The sequence below is a fragment of the Triturus cristatus genome, chromosome 2_2 (assembly GCF_964204655.1).
Source record: "Triturus cristatus chromosome 2_2, aTriCri1.1, whole genome shotgun sequence".
In the NCBI taxonomy this organism is placed as follows: domain Eukaryota; kingdom Metazoa; phylum Chordata; class Amphibia; order Caudata; family Salamandridae; genus Triturus; species Triturus cristatus.
Genome location: NC_140582.1, coordinates 434140105 through 434160796, shown reverse-complemented (window position 1 = coordinate 434160796; position 20692 = coordinate 434140105). Strand labels below are relative to the sequence as shown.

At 44.5% G+C, this 20692-nt stretch overlaps 1 protein-coding gene across 1 annotated transcript in view; it reads left to right on the top strand.

Annotated features, from left to right (window-relative positions):
* Positions 1-20692, top strand: part of PLK4 (polo like kinase 4) — a 141028-nt gene that overhangs the window by 8795 nt on the left and 111541 nt on the right. Inside the window, exons 3-5 of the mRNA XM_085641530.1 lie at positions 970-1065; positions 1159-1273; positions 10173-11205. Of these exons, the coding sequence (XP_085497656.1) occupies positions 970-1065; positions 1159-1273; positions 10173-11205 (1244 nt within the window). The remainder of the gene's footprint in view (positions 1-969; positions 1066-1158; positions 1274-10172; positions 11206-20692) is intronic.

The following is a 20692-nucleotide window of genomic DNA, read 5'->3' as shown; positions in this document are numbered from 1 at the left end:
ATTTTGAATGGCTGACCCTGTAATTGGATCTGAGTTATCCTCCATTAAGAACATTTTTGCTGCCAAAGGTTTAAAAAGAGACCCTGAAAGACAATTCATTACCTCAGTCTTGTCGCCATTAAACTTAAGGGAGTTTGCTCTATGCCACTGCGAGACATTTCGCATGCGTTTGTTGAAAGTTGCCATTGAAGAATGTGTGGTACAATCCAAAGTGAGGATTAGTTGAGGTTGTCCGCATAATTCAGAATTATCAGACCATAAGATCTAATAAGCTCAGCCAGTGGCCTTAAATGTACAGTGACTAATGTTGGACTTAGTGAGGACCCTGGTGTACTCCCTGTTTAACTACTTTAAAAGTAGAACAAAATGGGAGGCAAATTAACTGCCTGTGTTCTCCCTTCAAAGAGAAAACCCAGCCATTGCAGATCTTTTCTTTTTACTTTTATTTCTGACAGTTTAGCAAGCGGCACCTCATGCTTGACAGTGTCAAAGGCAGCAGATAGGCCTGAAACTACCTGATGACCCTAGTCTGCCGCCATATGTAGATCTAATACAGTAACCAAGGCTTCCTCTATTCCATGGAGAGGGCAAAACCCGAACTGAGCCCCATCTAGTAAGTTTTGTACTTCCAGGAAACTATAGAGCATATTGTTGCCATACTTTTCCAGAACTTTACAGGGAAAGAGCAGAATAGAAATAGGCCTAAAATTACCGAGTACTGCAGGATCGTCCGGCTGCTTTTTCAATAAAGGGAGCACTTGTTCCTGTTCATAAGCCCCCAACCTCTCTTTTCACAGCTGTAGAGAAAGCAAAAGTTTATGATGTAGCCAAAACTGTGATTGGAACTGTACAGGTGTTGTATTTACAATTGTCTGTCTGCAAAAAGATGCTAATTATTTAATGGTAGTTTGTTTTGGCAGTTCAGAACTTTAATTTTGATTAGTATACTCTAATATTTCGCCCCTACAGATTGATAAAAGTGCCATGAAGAAAGTTGGAATGGTGCAACGAGTCAGAAATGAAGTAGAAATACACTGTCAGTTAAAACATCCCTCTATACTGGAGGTAAGGGTTTTATTTGACCATGGTGGGAAAACATGGTAGGTTTGTATAGCTTAGTGTTCAGTTTATTTACAAGATATTGTTTCTCTCCTTCAGCTTTACAACTATTTTGAAGACAGCAACTATGTGTACTTGATTTTAGAGATGTGTCATAATGGAGAAATGAGTAGGCATTTAAAGAGTCGAAAGAAACCATTCTCAGAAGAAGAAGGTAAGCCAAACTTTCTTTGTGTGACTTTTAAGTTTTGCAATGGTACACTTCGAGCACTAACACCATTCCAGTAAGTCTCTATTACTAGTTCTTGATCTCTATCCAGTTTGCATTGTGTGTTGAAGCCCAGGGTTCAATGGATTACAAATTATACTTTGCATTCATTCTGCATTTCAACGTGTGTACCCATTCACCAGTGATTTACTTTTTATCAACCATGACCTACAGATCTTAACAATAAAGGCATCCACCTCTTCCACTGTACGGTATTGGTACATCTGATTATTCCACATTACTCGCAGTACAGCAGGGAATCTCAGTTGAGCCTTGGCCCCCAGGCTATTCAGCTCCTCCAATCTCTTCCCCAATTCCCACTGCCTAGTTGCCGTGATGTTAGATATGTCTGATCTTATTAAGAAGGAGAAAGGGGTTGAGACCTTAGATGCTAACGATCCCTCTCTGAGAGCCAAAGACAGAATTTCCTCTTTCACAGTATATGTCAAAAAATTGACCAGAATCTTCCTGGGCTTCTGCTTAGTCAACTTCCTCTTAAATGGGTCACGATGCACTCGCTGTATCTCCTTCGCAAGATCAACATTGGGGGAATTCTTCAAAACTGTCTCTTTTAATAGAGAAATCACGAACCCCTTTATGTCAGTTCCTTCCAACGCTTCTGGAACATTAATAAGCCTCAGGTTGTTCTTCCTTGAGTGATTCTCCAGGCGCTCAATGTCGTCTCTCATCTCTTTATTCTGGGTGACTAACTTTGTCATATCTGCCATAGTACTATTAAGAGCCTCTTTAATTTTAGGTACCTCAGACTCTAATACTCCAGTTCTTAGAGAGACATCCTCAAGTTTTTGAGCTAAATCTACACAGGATGATTGAATCGCCGCCTGATTAGTCTCTGAAACTGTAAACCTGTTTGCCATCTCCGAAAATCTACTAGTCATTTCGTCTTTAAGTGCCAGTAAGATGTCTGCCAATGATCTAGACCTGGCTCCTGTCTCAACAGACTCCTCTATGATCTGTTGTTGCTCTTCCTGCTCTTCTTGTTCGTCTTGCAACGGAGCAAAACTATTTGATAGCACTACTGCAGGATGTATCATAGGTGAAGAACACGCTGGACTACCCTTTTGTACTTTCGGCGCATATAATAGCTTCATATCTTTCTGTGTGATTGCTGGTATGTCAGACTGTTTATTCAAGCCAGATCGCGCCTGAACTTCTTCGCCCAAACTGCTAGTATCTCCCAAAGAGGTGTCCAAGGCACCCGGTTGAGACCCTCTTTTCTTGGGGTTTCGGGTGGTCGAGGAAGACATCACCTTATAAAACGTTTTCAGCGAGGGAGTTATCTTTACCTTGGAGGTAAGTACTCTCCTACCCCTACCTCTACCCCCTCCTCTACTTCCTTCAACAGCAGCACTGGTATCTACACTTACCTCCTTATACTTCTGAGGTCTAATCGTAGCTCTGACCTCTGATATCGGGGGAGAAATTCTAGGGGGGAGGATAGAGTGGGTTATAGCGGTATTAGACGTGGAATGTGCGGCTCTGGCCCGCAGGGTGTATCTATTAACAGCAGGGGAGACTATAGGGCATAAGGAGGACTCAATAGCTGTGGCTGCAATCTGAACCCCATTTATCTCCATACACGTGAAGTGAGTCAAGCCTGTTTGTCCCTTACTTCGCTTAAACATGCGAGGAAATTCAGGCTCCCCAAGAACACGGACACTAACACACTTTTTGCCCACCTCACCCAACTCACCCTTGCCTCTTCTCCAGGTAACAACTGCGACCTTGCTGAGCCAATTGGAATTTATATCGCCTACCTGGTTAGCAGTCTCTTTGTTAAACTCACTACCTCCAGCCCAGGCACTTGAATAAACTCCAGCGAAGATCGTACTGATTGTACTGACTCTGCCGCCTGTAACCTGGATCCGCTTACAGAGAGCTCCGCCTCGCCTCCACTCGCGGAATGCCTCCTCCCACCGCAAGAATCCACTCGGCGTTGCCGGCGTATCTCCCAAGTCCGGGGCCATACAGATCACCCGTACGCCGCCACAGCCTCCCAAGGCAGGTAGAAAAAACGGGGTTTAAAGGAGGGGGGGGGGGCTAACTTCAACAAAAGTGCTTTCCGAGATCCGTGTCTGCGTGTCAGTGTATTTTTAGCATCTCGTAGACGGCCTGAGCCAAGCTGCTGCCGCGGCCGTCTAGCTTACGGCCGCCATGTTTCCCCCCTGCACTGGTGACTTCATTTCTTTCCTTTAGCCTTTATTGTTAAGATCAAGAGCGGGGGAGACACATAGAAGGGGGGGGGGGGGGTTTCGGGAGGGATCCGGGTCAGCGGAAGTACAGTTTTTTTTTTTTTTTTTTTTTTTTTTTTTAAGTTAGTTTTAGCACTTTGTTTTTGTTTTTTTGCTAAGTGCCTGAGCGGGCTGAGGCCAAAAAGGCTTGCCTATTAGTAGGGAGGGTTTCCCATGGGGTGAGGGGTTCACTGGGACTACTGGGTGGGTGGCAGGAAAGTGGGGGGTGGCACAGGGTGGGGAGCAGTGGGTTAAAATAAAAATAAAAAAATATATATATCCTCATTCGCCTGTCAATGTTAGTATTAGATCGTCATCCCTGGGGGTTGGATTTGATGGCAGGTATAAATGGGATGATTAAGGAGGTAAAATTTATCTCATGGAATGTTAATGGTTTAAGGTGCTCTCGCAGACAAAGATTGGTATTAAAATATCTGGAGCTTTCTCCTGCACAGATTTGCCTTATACAGGAAACTCATTTAAGCTATGAAGAATCATGTTGTATATTTGTAAAGTGCCCCTGGGTGAAATATTTCTGCTCCTCCGAACATACAATTCATAGTAAGGGAGTGGCAATATTGATAAAACGGGGGGCAGGTTGTACTATAAAATCAGTCCAGTCTGACAATTCTGGGAGGTGGATAGTGGCTTCGTTAGATTTTGGAGGGCAAGAGGTGACCTGCGCCTCTTTTTACGGTCCTAATATGGACGATCCAACATATATTTGTAGACTCCAATCTAAATTAATGGAAATTTCTAACACATTAATAATCGGAGGAGACTTTAATGTATTATTTGACCCTCAGAAAGATAGGTCTGATCAGAGATACTATATAGGGGCCACGCGTGTGCGTAGAGCCATGAAAAACATGTTGTGCGATTTAGGATTAGTTGATGTATGGAGGGCAAAAAAAGGACATACACAAGGATTTACCTTTTTTAGCAAGAAACATGGTCACTCGTCAAGAATAGATTATGTTTTAATCGATAGGCCCAGTATAGATAACTTGACGGATATATCAGTCATCCCTAGCCATCTATCGGATCACGCCCCTATTTTGTTCTCTTATTCCCAAAAAACACATAATCTACAATATAGGTGGACATTGAAAAGATCAATGTTGGCTGATCCCGAAATAGTGAAGGATATTAAAGCAGCCACATTGGATTATTTTTCCATGAATATCGGGTCGACCTCTTTAAGTTTTGTGTGGGACGCTTTTAAGGCCTATTTGAGGGGGACCTTACATAGTCGTATTTGTTTTAGGAATAAGGTGGATGCACGGGAGATGCAGGATATTGAGGGGAGAATCCGCCAGTTAGAGCAGGAAAGAGATCTGATTAATCAAGGGAATCCTGATAGGTTGATGCAAGTTTTGCGGGACCTCGAGAGTGCCCGGCAGGAGTATAGAGGAAGGCTGGATCAAAAGTGTAGAGCTCAATGGTTGAGTAAAAGCATGCAGAATTTTGAATACGGCGAAAAGGCAGGGGCACTATTGGCCTGGAAAGCAAGAGTAGAACGCTCACAAAATTGTATTAATGAATTAATTATAAATCAGGATGGGAAAAAATCAAGCAATATAGAGGATATACAGGCTTGTCTTCTTTCCTTATTCTCTGAGCTTTATAAAAAGGAAATATCCCCTAGCTCTGAACATCTGCAAGCTTGGCTGAAAAGTAAATCTTTGTCTGGGATGACTGTAGATAGTAGGAGGGTGTTGGATGCCCCAATTACTGAGGAAGAAATTAAAGTACAAATTAACAAATGTAAGAACAATAAGGCGGCGGGCACAGATGCACTTCCAAGCGAGGTTTATAAGATGCTGTTAGACGAGTTGGTCCCGGTATTGTGTGAGTTATTTAACTCAGTATATAGTATAACAGGAAAGGTTCCAGAGACCTGGAAGGAAGCTACTATTGTACTTATTTTAAAACCAGGGAAGGACCCCTTAAAGGCGGACTCGTATCGACCAATATCTCTGCTGAATACCGATTATAAAATCTTTATGGGTATTCTGGCAGGGAGATTGGCTAAATTTGTTCCTAGCCTAATTAATTCTGATCAAAAGGGATTTGTACCTGGAAGGTATATTGAGGAGCTGACGCAGCAACTAATAGGTAATATAGACCTGGCAGTGGCTAGGTCGGATCCATTGGCTATAGTCGCTCTGGACGCAGCCAAGGCTTTCGATAGAGTGTGTTGGACGTATTTGTGGGAAGTTCTTAGGCAGATGGGCTTTGGACCAATCTTTGTCCAGACTATGATAAACTGCTATCAGGGAGCCTCGGCCAAGATCTTGCTGAATGGCTTGTTGACAAAGAGTTTTAAAATCCAAAGAGGAACAAGACAGGGTTGTCCCATTTCACCCCTGCTGTTTGATATCTACATCGAGCCACTGGCACAGGCTATAAGATTGGATAACTTAATTACCCCCTTTAAATCATTACAATATAGTAGCAAACTGGCCCTTTATGCCGATGATCTGTTGTTATACACAGATAACCCCAAAGAGACTATACCAAGAGCTGAAGCATTATTGGCTGAATTCGGCACGTTATCAGGTTATCTTGTTAATACCTCTAAATCGGAGGTAATGTGTTGGAACATTGATGGTTGGGAAGGACAGACAAGTGAAGAACTAAAATATCTAGGTGTCATTATTGTGAAAGACCTGGACAAGATCCCACAGATTAATCTTACTAGGATCTGTAACGAGATAGACCGTATTTTTGCCAGGTGGAGAAATCTACCATTGACAATATATGGCAGGGTCAACCTTGTGAAGATGGTTATCTTGCCCAAGTTGACATACTTCTTTAATACTATTCCTCTGTCCTTCCCTAGCAAAGGTATGGATAGAATTCAAGGCAAAATTGGTAGTTTTATTTGGGCCAATAAGGGTGCTAGACTGTCCTGGAAAAAGTTAAGACGAAGGCTTCTTAGAGGGGGGCTGGCCCTCCCCGATATTAGGTGGTATTCTGTAGCCTTTCAGTTCAAAAATATTAGGATGCTAATTGTTAAGCCGGGGGAATCCTCTTGGGGGAGATTATTGGGTGAAATGGTTAGGACAGAGGGTGGGTGTGGTGAGGAGAGTTTCTTGTATAAATTTGGGGCGCCAAGGTTTTTTAAGAAAGTACGTCTGAAGGTACTAAGGGCTGCCTTGGAGGTATGGGTTAAGGTGAGACGTAGATGGGGGATTGGGTATTATTCTGATTTTTCCCCTATTTGGGATTCTCCAGGAACCCCGATCTGCTTGAAGGATAGCCTTGCAGTCCCTATCAGAAGTGCAGGTATTACAATCTGGTCGGACCTGATTTCAGAAGAAGGGATCTACCCTTGGGAGGTATTAAGGTCTCGGATTGGAAGTGATTTCTCCCGGTTTAAATATATGCAATTGAGTTCTTGGTTCAATGCGGAAAAAGGGGATATAAGTGGTGACTGGGAAACAGAACATCTTTTGCAGAACCCTAACCGTAAAAAAAAAGAAATCTCTTTATGGTATGGAAAACTTATGGATTCTGATGATAAAGAACTGCCTCCGCAACATGCAGTTTGGAACCAGTCCCCCCTCGAGGAGATAGCAGTAGACCTTTTTGAACCTTCAATGAAACTTTTGTACAAATATGTTAAACCGGCTAGTTTAAAGAAAAATCACTTTTTTGTGGTAAATAGACTTTATTATACTCCTGCTAAAATCGCCAGGTTTGCTCCCTTATCATCCCCTAAGTGCCCAAGATGCAATGCCCCGAGTGCCAATGACATACATATCTTCTTTGAGTGTCCTGCTCTGAGTAGATATTGGAAAGAAGTGGGGGACGCCCTCTGTGACATTTTTAATACTAGTTTTAGGATAAATATCTCTTTGATAATTTTTGGAGACGTTGGAATATCCGAGAATAATTTATCACAGTCACAGCGGGGTCTCCTGCTAAACCTAGTGTTATTAGCTAGACGTGAGATATGTATGAGGTGGAAAGATCAGGGTCCTCCTAGGGGGGAGGATTGGTATAAGGCGGCATTTGCTATGGCTCGATTAGATCAGGGAAAGGGCAGGGAAAGTGAGTTGAACATATGGCAACCCCTATGGTCCTGGGGCCTGAAATTGAGATTGATTTAAACGCTGCTGGTTGCCCCTGTTGCCCCCGCTCCCCCCTCCATACCCCCCTCCATACAACCTCCTTTTTGTCCTATGATTACACCAAGCCTACATCAACGGGGCCGGTCTGGCTAGACCTAAGCGCAAACAGTGGCCGCAGGGCGTATAGATCAAGATGACGGCCTTTTCTGTTAATGCTTATTGGTGAGATGAGGATAAAAAAAAAAAAAAAAAAAAACCATGACCTACAGAATCGCCCACATTGCGGCCTGGAGCTGGAGAAACAATCAAACTGTTTTAAAGTTATTATCTAGTTTAGACATCTTTATATTGGGTGGTAGCAAGTCTCTGTTCTGTACTCTAAATGGGGAAAGTTTAGTTGCAAGAAAGTTATTTTTGCTTTCCAAAACCTACAATTCGCCAATTGTGGTGAGGTCTATAACACTTCCCACCTCTTGCATACCCAACCCTCCTCTATCTGCTCGTGACCTAACTGGTAATATCACATCCACATTAACACTGATGGTATTACTAAAACAATTCAAGCGCACTGCTCCCCAGAGTCCATTGTGCTAAGTCTTTGGTCTTGTCAAGAAGTTTCTCGGTTCATTAACTTGCCTTTTGCATGGCCTTGTGCGGTGTCCGATGAGTGGCTAACTCATGACCCCTTTTTAGGTCCTGTGTAACAGACCTTTGCCAGACCATGTGATCTCTCTGCACGATCTCTTAGCTAGGTCCTCTGCTTAAGTCTTGCATCCAGAACCCCTATTTCTACGGCCCACTGGACGTGTCCTTCAGCCATTCCCTGTGGGCTCTCAGTGCAGTGTCTGCCCTTGAGGTTCCTCTCCAAGAACCCACTGGGTTTAAGCCTTCAGAAGTAACCAGAGCCCTCTTTATGCAGCCCATTGGGCACAGTTTTTGGCGGTGTCCAGTGTTCATAGACCTTTAACAAGAGCCATAGGTTATCACCGGTTTCCCTCGGTGTCCACTGGGCATGTTCTTTGGATAGGCAGTCCAGACTCTTGGTGCTGAACCTTTAACTTCTATCTGGCTTTGTGCCTAGAACCTCTAACCTAAATGCAACTTCTGTATCCCTTTATATATACAGTAGCATCTTCTGTGATTTTCATGCATTTTCCTTATTACTGCAGGTCCCAGGCCCAGCTCGTCCTGTGCTACTGCATCACTCTTGCTCCTGTCTTCTCCTTGCTTTTTCCCTATTTTTGGAGAGCTTTCGCCTTGCTTTTCTCTCATTTCCACTACCTTCTCCTTCCTTTTCCCTTGTTTTCACTGCTTTCTCCTTGCCTTTTTCCTCTGTTTTTTTTGAGTGCCTTCTCCTTGCGTTTCCCTCATTTTCACTCATGTCTCCTTATTTTTTCCTTCTATTCTTCGACTGATCCTGTCTGGATACACTCAAGGGTGATTAGCGGTGCTCTGCAAATCAGAGTTGATTGATTGACTGACTGTGCTTCCGAATGACTGTGCTTCACAGGTGCCGAGTCTGTTTTTTCAGCTCCCTTTTGTTTGCTCCCTATCCAGTAACTCTAGCACCTATCGTACTCCGTCGCATGCCCCTGAATCTGCAGCACATTCACTTAGGCCACTGCCTCTAGCCACTGTGTAGATGTAGCCTTCATCCACTCTTTGCACCCCGTCCTGTTCCCTGGGGACCTAATTGGCGCTGGGCGTGTCCTTTGGCTGTTCATTCTTTGACATAAAAGCAGAAAATAGCAGGGATACAGTTGACACTCTTAGAATAGCTACTAATCGGATTGACCAACGAACCCATCATATGCATGTTTCATCTTTGCTGAAAGATAACTCACCTCCACTTGACCCTTAGGTTCTCCGTTAATCCATTCTTTTGCGCATTAGTTAATTTGTGAGGAACTATTTTGTGGAGCCAACCTAAACAGACATTTATCTAAGCTTTATTTTAAAGTTTAGAGAAGGGCTGTAATGTGTTGAAAACCACTTCTACTGCTGTTGCAGATTATAGCCCGATTGTAAAAACCCTACACCGCAGCAAAGATGGCAAAGTCTGTGATTGGTCAGGATCCTTTGAGGAAAGTTCACGTGTAGTCTTCCTTGATTGTAGTTTTAAGCTGCTCAGTTTGGTAAGGGTGAGGAAAGCAGGCCTAGTTTAGGGAGATTAATTGCTGAGGAGGTGTAATGCCCCATAATAGTATGACAGCTGTAGTGGTGCATGCACTGGTAAGGCGACTCTTCAGTGGTGCTTTTTTGATTTTTGTGCAGCATTGTTAAGACGTTTTTGTTGAAACTGAGGTGGGTATCAATGCTTACTGATGGACATTTTAGTTGAAACCAAATTTACACCAACAAATGGAGAGATCATGATTTTTAGTCTTTTCCCAATTTGTAATTAAGGAAATCTGCATGCTGTTCATGGTCGCGTAAAATATTTAGATGCAAGTTTCTCTTGCATGATATTCTCTTGGGTTTTTGAAAATACTAAATATGTTTTTATTTTACCAGCTCAGCACTTCATGCATCAGATTGTAACTGGAATGTTGTACCTGCATTCACACGGCATACTGCATCGAGATCTTACTCTTTCAAACCTTCTGCTGTCCAGCAACATGAATATCAAAATTGCTGATTTTGGTCTTGCGGCTCAGTTGAAAATGCCTACAGAGAAGCATTTCACTATGTGTGGGACTCCAAATTATATTTCTCCGGAGATTGCCACTCGAAGCGCCCATGGACTGGAATCTGATGTGTGGTCGTTGGGGTGTATGTTGTACACTTTCTTAGTGGGCCGTCCTCCTTTTGACACAGACACTGTTAAGAACACATTAAATAAAGTGGTCCTTGCAGACTATGAACTTCCAAGTTTTCTTTCAAAGGAGTCTCGGGACCTAATTTGCCAGTTGCTGCGGAAAAACCCAGCAGACCGCCTTAGCCTTTCCTCAGTGTTGGATCATTCTTTTATGACTAAATGCTCCTCGTCGAGAAACAAAGAATCTGTGGCTGTGGAAGATTCCATGGACAGTGGACATGCAACCATCTCTACTGCCTTTACCGGCTCCTCCTATGCCAGCAAAAGTGGACGTATACAGGATAATAAAATATTGGCAGGTCCGCCTCTCCCAAACAAAATGACTGTGTTCAACGATCGAAAACCCACAAGTTCATCTGTGGATGAAGGGAACTTGGGTGACCACAGAAATGCCAATCAGCGGGATGAAAGTGACTGCTCGAGCAGGGGAAGGAAAGGACAGATCACAGAAGAAAGACCACGCTCCCGCTACCTTCGGAGGGCTCACTCTTCTGACCGGTCTGGCAGCTCACAAAGCCAACCTCAGGGAATGCCTGCTACTGTAGAGCGATGGCATTCTGTTGAAATCCTTACACGGTTGTCTAGTCGACCTGCAGGTTCCGGACATGTAGGTAGTGCCTCGCCTGCTCACAGCTTTGGGGATATTCCCCACATATTTAAAGACAATGCTTCAAGTGGCTATGGCTCGTTGGGTAGGCATACCTCTCCACCCGTTAAAGAAAATTCACGGTAAGTGTGATTCTTTTGGAAACATGAAAGTATGTTGAATACATTTTACCATCTATTATGAATGTAGGCCCTAGAAAATGTGGCAGCTGTCCACTACTCTTATTTAAAGTGGCTGGTGCCAGCATGGAGAGGTGCGGGGAAAGAATCACTGTGATGGCATGGTGAAACTACTGTCACCAATGTGCAGTACAGAAAATCTACCCTTAACGTGGGGGTTCATGCCCTGAACTTTCATCAGAAATGGCACTTGGGCAGGGAGTGTACTTTAAGCACTTACAAGGGCTTTCTTTGTAGTAGTTGGGGGAAGAATGTTTTACACAGGTCTAGCACAGTTCTTTGACTGTTTCTTAATAGGTGGATTTCAAATCTTCCTTTAAAAAAATATGAAATGGCCAGTGATCATCTGGCAATAAGATCTATGGCGAAGAGTCGGGGATAAGTTATGTTACTTGTCCTGTGCATAGTGTGTTTATACCACAAGTTTTATCTGTCAGTTCTCTCTTGTCCTATTGTGCGCAGCCTGTAATATTCTTGACTTGTTTAATCATTTGTAAGCTGGAACTTCCATGATTTGTTGGAAGTGTTGTTCTTGAGGAGGAGTGGAGTATGTTAGGTAAGGCTCAGACGTTCCTAGAGTACTGTGGAAGGGCAATGTGCTTGAGTTTTTCTGTGTAGAGGAGTGAGGAGGATAGAACTCATTCACTTATGCCTTGCATACTATCAGGGCGTTCACTCAAGACTACTCATTCATTGTTTCCACGTTACGTAGAATCCGCTGGGGAGGATTTTGGTATTTGGTGGTTTGACAGTTTGAAGCAGTATTCTAGAAGACTGTCCATTCTAGTCAGGTGGATCCATCTTCTGTTCACTGGGTGCAGAAGTCAGGTGAGTTGAGATCTCATTGGAGCTGGATAAGAAATCCATGTGTCTTGCATAGCTACTGGCCTCCCATGGCGAAAGAGTTGTTCTTGATGGACAAGAAGGTGGTCGGTTCAGCTTGCTCTGTTAGTTTGTCTCTATGATCATGTACAATCGTGGCGCCTATGTGGTGGATTGATGGATAACTGAAATAATGAAAGACTGGTTCGAGCCAAAGCCCTACATTGTGTAAGTGATTCATGAGTTCAAAGGATGTGTGCATGGTCCCTGGTGTGTCGTTAGCAGGCAGTGGACCTTGCCACTAGATAGTAGAATCATCAAAACCTCAGGGTGGAATGCAGCCTAGGCCCATAGTTGGTCTGTCGCAGGCATCTCCATCTGTACGCTTCGTGCCAGCAGCAGTTCACCATCTGCCAGTGACTAGCTTATGGATGAGGACTTAGCCCAATTTGTCATTCTACAATTAAGTTATCACATAATGCCAGCCACCCAGACCAGTTGAAGGGTTAGGTACGAACCTCCATTAAAATTATTTCACTTTAGGCTGGCATGATGGTACCCATCCTTGGCATGTCCCTGTGTGGATGTTTTAGTGACAATTGTTTTTCATACTGGTGGGGAGAGGCAAGAGAAAGTGAGTAGGAGCCACGGGAACGACTGAGCCTCGGCCTGTGGGAGGCCAATACAAAAGGTAGGAAGAGAAAGAAAAGTTTTGGGTGGAGGGAGTGAGGAAACGCACAGCGCACGGTCGCGGTGGGCATGAATGTGGGGGTTGGGGCACAGCACAGGAAGGAGAGGGATAGAAAATATACACTCACAGAGTGCTGTAAGAAAAAGGTATTCCCTGATTGTGAGCAGTGGAAGAACACAAGTCATCCAATCAAACAGATGGTGAGGAGCCATGCTCCTGGGAAAGGACAATACAAGACGTGCAAGGCTATCCATCATATAAGAGTGGCTGTAAAGCCAAACAATGGTAAGAACTTTAGCAGGCTCTAAACCCAATTTTGGGTGTGGTCCACAATACCCTTTCTCATACAGACAACAAAAAGCCATCGTAGGCGAGACCTAAGAAATGGTATTTTGTGGTAACTAGTGTGTTGAGAAAAATACGTTTTAGGGGGAGTAGTTCACCCAAAATGAAAAACTTGTATTTAATAGTTTAAATGTCTGTCTTTTTATTTTTTTTTATTCTCCCTTTTCTTTCAGAAAATGGAAAGCTGATGTTTGGGGACGAATTTATTGCATCCCCAAAGAATACACCCAGTTGATTTTGAATAAGGCATGCAGATGTTATTTCCTGGGTGCCAAAGAGCAATTGATTTTGTAGCTGTTATTTCTTAGTTTGTGATTCCTTTTCATATTTAGACGGCTTCTGGCGTGGCATGACTTCTTGTAACCCTACCCAATGCACTGTGGTGGCACTACTGGCACTGCTACGTGGGTTGATAACTATTGGAATCTTGTCTGGTGCAGTCTCTATGCCAGGATGGCGTTTGACCACTGTTTAGTAGTTGCTTCCGTTATAGAAAGATTGATGGCCCATGGTCTGTCTTGGTGATCTGTGTTCACAAAGCCTGGGTGTAGGAAAATGCTCAGATGTACTATGTGCCCAATAATTGAGCTATGGTTCCTGTAAGGTGGGTGAAGATGGTAGGAATAGTGGTCCGTTGGAGTTAGTGAAGCTGGTTCTTGGTTAGAAGGCTAGGAAAATTGGTCTGCTCCAGGATAAGGACCAACTCAATGAAAGGGGACACATTCGGTGCATTCAGTTAGCATCCTTTGGTGTTGGTTGAGTATGCTCGCAACTAAGGTTCACATTCCATAGTCTTGTAGAAATACTTACTTAGTGCCTGTATAATGTGTTTGAAGTCAGTCGCCAAGCCGAGAAGTAGTTGGCATTGATAGTGTCTGCAGAAGTTGTAGCCTCCTAAATTCGTAGTCCACCATAGGGAAATTTCATTCGTATTTGGATTGTCAGCCCTTAATTGCCAGGTTCTGGTTATCAATAAATAATTTCCTGAAAGCTGGTTCCAGGAAGGAAGAAATACTTTCTACCTGTAACGGACTTGAGAACAGACGTGCAAAGCTCTGTCCATGCTACATTGAGACTTTGTTAAAGTCCTCCGAGACAACCCATTGGCACCTCTGGAAGGCATCCTACATACTGAGGTGCTTCTCATCTTGAATTTCAACCACATCGCTCCTACAATTGAAGACATTACATTGCTTTCATTCCCCCAACCCACATACCAGCCTCACCCTCGAGGACAGCTATATTATGTGCAAGGCCTATAGAATAGATCCCCTTTCTACCTTTACAAACAAGCATTGGCATAGCCAATAGGTCTCGCCTTTGGGAGTTTATTAGTGTTTAGCCATGCAACAGTTTGTTGTTGCACCAAGGATATTGTGCTGCATAACTAATTACTTATAAGGTCCCAAAAGCAAGACCTATTGGCTATGCCAATGCTTGTTTTTATTTTAATGGTGCTGTTCCACATTGGCAATACAGCGATAATATTTTTTTTGTTCCTGCAGATGCGGCACAAGGTTAGCAAAAAGCACTGCCAAAGTTAATACGTTTGCTTTGGAGGGGCAGGAGGCAAGAACGTGTGGCTTTGACAATGCTTGTTTTTATATAGTGCTTACTGTTTGGTAGCGCTTTAAGCAACATATGTCACAGTTACCCATTACCTAACCCAATGGCACTCATTTTGCAAATCTTCACATAGGCTTAAAGGTGAGTCTAAATATGCATCTTTTATGACCATATTAATGTGATTGTTCACCTTTTGGGTATGTTTACCACAACTCATCGCAAATGTGTGGTCCGCAGGTGGACATGCAACAACCATCCGCGATGCTGTGCGATTTAGGTTTTTGAGCGAGCAAGTGTTTAGCCATGCAACAGTTGATGTTGCACCAAGGATATTGTGCTGCATAACTAAATAATTATAAGGTCCCAAAAGCGAGACCTATTGGCTATACCAATGCTTTTTCTTAGCGGCATCCGTAGTCACACCTTTCTTTGTCAAACGCTGACCAGGTCTACAATAGTGGAGCCGTGTCATTTGGGCCTCTGTTAAGACTCTTGTTGCCCTGTATACATCCATCCCGCAGTAGAGATGGTGTGACTGCTAAGATTTCATTATGGAGGAGGTTAAAGTTGATAGCCTTAATGTCCTTGTTCTCTGCAGTAGTCACACACTTTTTTGCTGGTAGAATGTATTACGACCAACTTGAAATGATAAAAGACAAGCTGTCCATTTATTAGCCCACCCCCTCCCCCCAGCACCATCAACGTTTTCATTGTGGTTTTCCCACTTTCCCTGTACATACCATTTGGCGCTGTATCAAACTCTGTAAATAAACAAAGTTGAAAAGGTCGGTATTCAAACCCATGACTTGTGGGTAAATGCTCTGTACAGACACAGGCTGCAGGTGTGAGCTGCGGGTGTGCACCTCTGTGCCATGTTGCGCTGCAGGTGCTGTAGCAGGGTGAGCATCTCTGTGCCATGTTCGGTACATACACCTATGCTACTGGTGTGGGTCGACATCACTGTGCCATGTGAGGACAGAGGCTTGGCCCCACTGTGCCAGGCTTGATACAGACCCTCGTATTGCAAACGCTGCTACGTGCTACATGTGTGGATCTCTGCCTTGAGCTGCATTGATCGTAGTTGGGTGGGCATGTCTGTACCATGCTCTGTACAGACACTCGAGGTGTGGGTGTGTAACACGGTGCCATGCGTTGCGCGTGCACTTCTGACCCAGTACAGGCCCTTGCGCTGCAGGTGCGGATAGTGGATGTACACCTCTGTGATGCGTGATACTGCAAATGGTGGCGGTTAAGGACCCTTCTACCATAACCCCCTGAGACTCTTGACTGGATGGACATACCTGGGCCATGCTCAGTACAGGCACTCGCACTGCAGGTGTGGATGGCGGCTGTACGCTCCTGAACAATATGATACAGGTCCTGGTGAGTGATATGTACCTCTGTGCCATGAGCCGCAATGGCTGGGGGCTGAGTGGGCATATCTGTACCATGCTGCGTACAGGCACTCTCGTTATAGGTGTATATGACGGGTGTGCACCTTTGTGCCATATTATACGGGTGATGGTGAGTGGTATGCACTGTGCTATAGGAGGCTGGTAACTGGGTGGGCACCTCTTCCTCTGTGCCATGCGGGTAAAGGCACTCGCACTGGCGGTGTGAGTGGCGAATGTACATCTCTGTGCCATGTGATACAGTTGTTGATGGGTGTGAGCACATAAGACAGGGCTTGGTGCAGGGTACGCACCTATGTGCCACGAGCTGCAGAGGCTGACACATGGTGGGCACCTCCGTATCACACGTGCTGCCGGCGGGTGTGCCCCACCGCCGCCCGTGTGCCGAGAGCGCGCTAAACCAAGGCAGCCTCTTCAAGGGCCGCCGCCGCTCCTCTCGCTGGCAATTCGGCCCTTTGTGCTAATTCTTGCCGGCCTGTCATTGAGAATTACTCATTACGGTATTAAAGGGAAATGGGGGGTCTCGACTTCACTTAACCAGCTCCGAACACATTGGATAAAAGGGTTTCACACCAGAGGAGGTCAGGAGGGGAGGAAAACGCCATTTTGTAAATACCGCTTCAAACAATGCTAATGCTATAATGGCACTCACCAGCGCACCTGCCAGCTTCCGCGACTCCTTTAAAGCCTGGGTCTGGAAATATGTAGACAGTTTTTAATATAATGCGCTGTTTTAGTAGATACCAGGCTTTTCTGCTACTTCTAACGCAAGTAATGTGGAGACCCGCAGGCGCACGTTCGCTGAACAGAACGAAAGCGCCCAATATGTTCAAATGTGTTTTGTAGAATTTAGAATTTTATGCCTCAAAGTGACAACGTTTCGTACCTCGGCATGTCGGGGCACGATAAATTTAATGCAGTGTGCCTCTGATACGCTGTGCCAACAGCTGATTGATGATGAGGGTAAACAAAAACATTAATTACAAAATGGGAGTGGCGCTTTAGAATGTTCTGGTCCATGTTGTGTGGAGGATTCTGATTCATTCAACTAAATCAAGATCTCGCATTTCAGCTTTTTATTTCTTTTACATTTTAACCTGGATTATAGGGGTATTGTGGTCAACGTAGCAGGCATAAAGGACCATAATGCTGAATCGTCTGTAAAAATTATTTTAGCACCAAGAATAAAAATGTTTTCAACTTAAATGCAGAAGACTAGACCACTTTCACAATATTTTCAGTGCCTTTTTCTATAAATAAAAAAATATTTTTTCAATGTAAATATTCACTTTTCATATTTTTGTGGTGAAAATGAATTGAAGCAGATCTGAAGATGACCTGGGTGCTCGGGACTGGAGCTCTGTGAGGACCGAGGATGCTAGGGGACGGGGGTTCTAATAGGGCTGGAACTGCTAGGGGACGAAACCTGCTCGGAGACAGGAGCATTAAGGGACCAGAAGCTCTAGGACTGCTATGGGACAGGAGCTAAGAATGCAGAGTGTTCCGGGGAAGGCCTAGGCTGGTAGGCGAAGGGAGTTCCGATACGACTGGAGCTGCTAGGGCGTGGGAGATTTAAGGGCCAGGACAGGAGCTGTGAGGGTGCCTAGCTGTAAAGACAAAGGGGGTTTCGAGAAGACCAGGACTGCGTGAGGACGGCAACTAAGGTGACAGCGCTGCTAGGAGACATGGGCTCTGGGAGTACTGGGTCTGCTAGGTGGTGGCAGCGGCTAGAGGAAGGGATCCATGAGAGGGCTGGTCGAAGCTCCGAGAGACACCCCCAGGGCACAGCGTGGTCCAAGGGGCAGCGAGCTCCAGGAAGGCCAAAGCCACCAGGTGATGTGAGGTCTGAGAATACAGGCTGGGTGTTCAGGACATGGATACATCTCTGGATGTACTGTGTCTCTGCCTCCCATGGGCTGAGATTTGAACTCTCAGCGCTGTCTAAGCTCCTGTTACGGGTTTGAGAGTGCTTGTTCTCCAAGGAACCTGTCCCTACCGTCGAGTGTTCTACCTTGGCGTGAGTGCAGTGAAACACGCGAGGCCTCGTCCCCTTGCGAGGCCTCGTCCCCTTGCGAGGCCTCGTCCCCTTGCGAGGCCTCGTCCCCTTGCGAGGCCTCGTCCCCTTGCGAGGCCTCGTCCCCTTGCGAGGCCTCGTCCCCTTGCGAGGCCTCGCTCTCCCCACACGCCACCTTCAAAGCGGGCATCAGCATCTACAAAACACAGGGCTAGCTGATGAGGCGCGCTGAAAGCGACCGTGAAGTGAAAGCAGCTGCAGCGTCCCTCGCGCGCATAGGCCGAAGTCCCACAAGTGGTGCGCACTCGCGAGCCAGTGCGCAACCAGGCAGACCGCCATCTGTTTCCAATTGCGATAATTGGAAACAGATGGCGTTCATGCTCGCTCCCGAGGACCCTAGGCCAAGGACCAGAGAAGGCGGGACATGCACCCGCCTTAAGCCAATTGCATGCTGTCTTTCTTAGAAAGACGCATGCAAAGGTCAATAGGGGGAGATAAAAAAAAGCACACGCACGAGCGTGTGTTTAGTTTTAAAGCCCTTACTAAAGCCTCGCTGAGCAGCGTTTGCGTGCTTGCTCAGGCGAGACCTAAAACCGTAACATCTCAAGCATGCGATGCCGTGCCAAGATGCATAGCATTATGAGATTTGAGATGGTGGCAAAAAAGACCTGACTCCTCTAAGCTCCCGAGGTTCCCACCAACATCAGAAATTCTCCAACCCAGCTGCAGTTCCTAAGCCAGCTGCAGACTCCACTCTTCAAGGAACATTAACAATTTGCATAGTAATGCCTACATCCTGCCTCTTGTTCTTATGGGCCTTTATCTAATGTTAATCGTTCCCTTGCTTTCCAAGTCAAGTTCACACAATTCAAATACCACTGCAGGTATATTTACATACACCCTCAATTACTCTAGGTGACCACCTCCTTCCATGTCATTACAAACATGGCTTCCATTCCTAAAGTAGTGTCAGTCTAATGCATTCTGGGAAAGTTAGTCTTGATTTGCTTCCATTGAACTAATTAGATTACCACATGCTCGACTGAACTAATCGGACTACTACAATGATTTGTAGATGAGATTGAGGACTGGAATGTCAATGGTGCCAGAATAATTTAGGATGCCCACCTCATTCTGCTGCCCTCAAATTCATGTGATATGCAAAGTCTTTGGAAGCTTTAGCCAAACTCTGTGCCAGTCTATGGTATTTATTGCCTGCCATCCTACATCACAAATCTTCCCCCTGCCCCACTTCCTCCCTTTAACCATGGAATTAAAGACACTTAAATCTTGCTCTTTTCGGAGTGGGTCAGTTTCATCCCACCTTCTGTAAGACTGCATAGCTTTTCTCATTGCTCTGTTTGATCTGCATACTTGGATACTACTCCCCAGGACTTGCAGCACATTATGAATGTGAGCGATAATAAAGAAGGAAATAGCCATCCAGTTCAGAATAGCACAAGAAAATTACTCAGTGCTGTCCACACCGCAGAGACCCCCTTTCAAGCACTTAATGACGTTTTCTCGGCTAATTAGGACACTGAATGAATAAGTGGGCATGTTTAATATTTATTGGAAAATGCCCACTTATGAAGTAAAATCTTTCTTCGAGACTTTCAGTCTTTTTGTCCGCTTATAGCTCATCACTGAAGCTAGAACTATCAAGCTTAAACCACCAGAAATGAGCTATAAAAGAAGCGTTATACCCTACAATCTGCCGTCACTTTTTGATGCTAGTTACATTGATATCGGATTGCAGCTATAAGCACTTTGTGCTGGATTTCTGTTATGACTGACTATAAAAATATGGCCTATGCAATTAGAATAATATCACCATAAGGGTTCAATAGGTATTGGATCAAATATTGTGGTATTTCTAAACTTAAACGATGCACAGAAATGTGATGTGATTTTCTGTAACCCACCGCTCCTAAATGAAAATAGTTACATTTCACCCTTTTTGTTTTAGTTTATAGTTTATTTTTTGACCTAAATAATAAGTTGCTCTAGTGAACATAGTATCCATTAGGGAGGTGGCAGACGAATAGAGTTCCATACTACTTGTTATGACATGTGCCGTCTTTCTTAATTACTCTCATGGCGAGTGCCATGGATCGTTGCCCCGTCTAGTGTTTCAGCAAGAGCTGTAATTTAACACCAATTATGCTGAGGGCCTGAAAAACAAGTAATTTCCCTATTATGATTGATTTCTTAATTGCAACTGAAGGGATGAAGCTGAAAGCATTAATTACCTTGCGACAGAGCTATGGCCATTTATCATACATGCCCTTCCCTATGGACTACTTATGGCCTTAATCGGGGAGCTTGAAGTCGTAATCGCAACCTGGCATAATTATGTTTTTCACACGAACAAAATACTGCTTGAAATCGTTCTCCGTTTGCACTAGTTTGCAGTCCAGAAGCTCGGAATATATTAGACAAACTTGTAATCTAAATTTTTCAAACCTGCTAACTTCTGAAGAAGACAAGGTATGTACTTTTAAAGTAACTGATGTTTGGTCTTTTTTTTTCTGTGCCAGTTTCCCAACAGTCTAAGAATCCGAATTTGCCTTGTTGCTT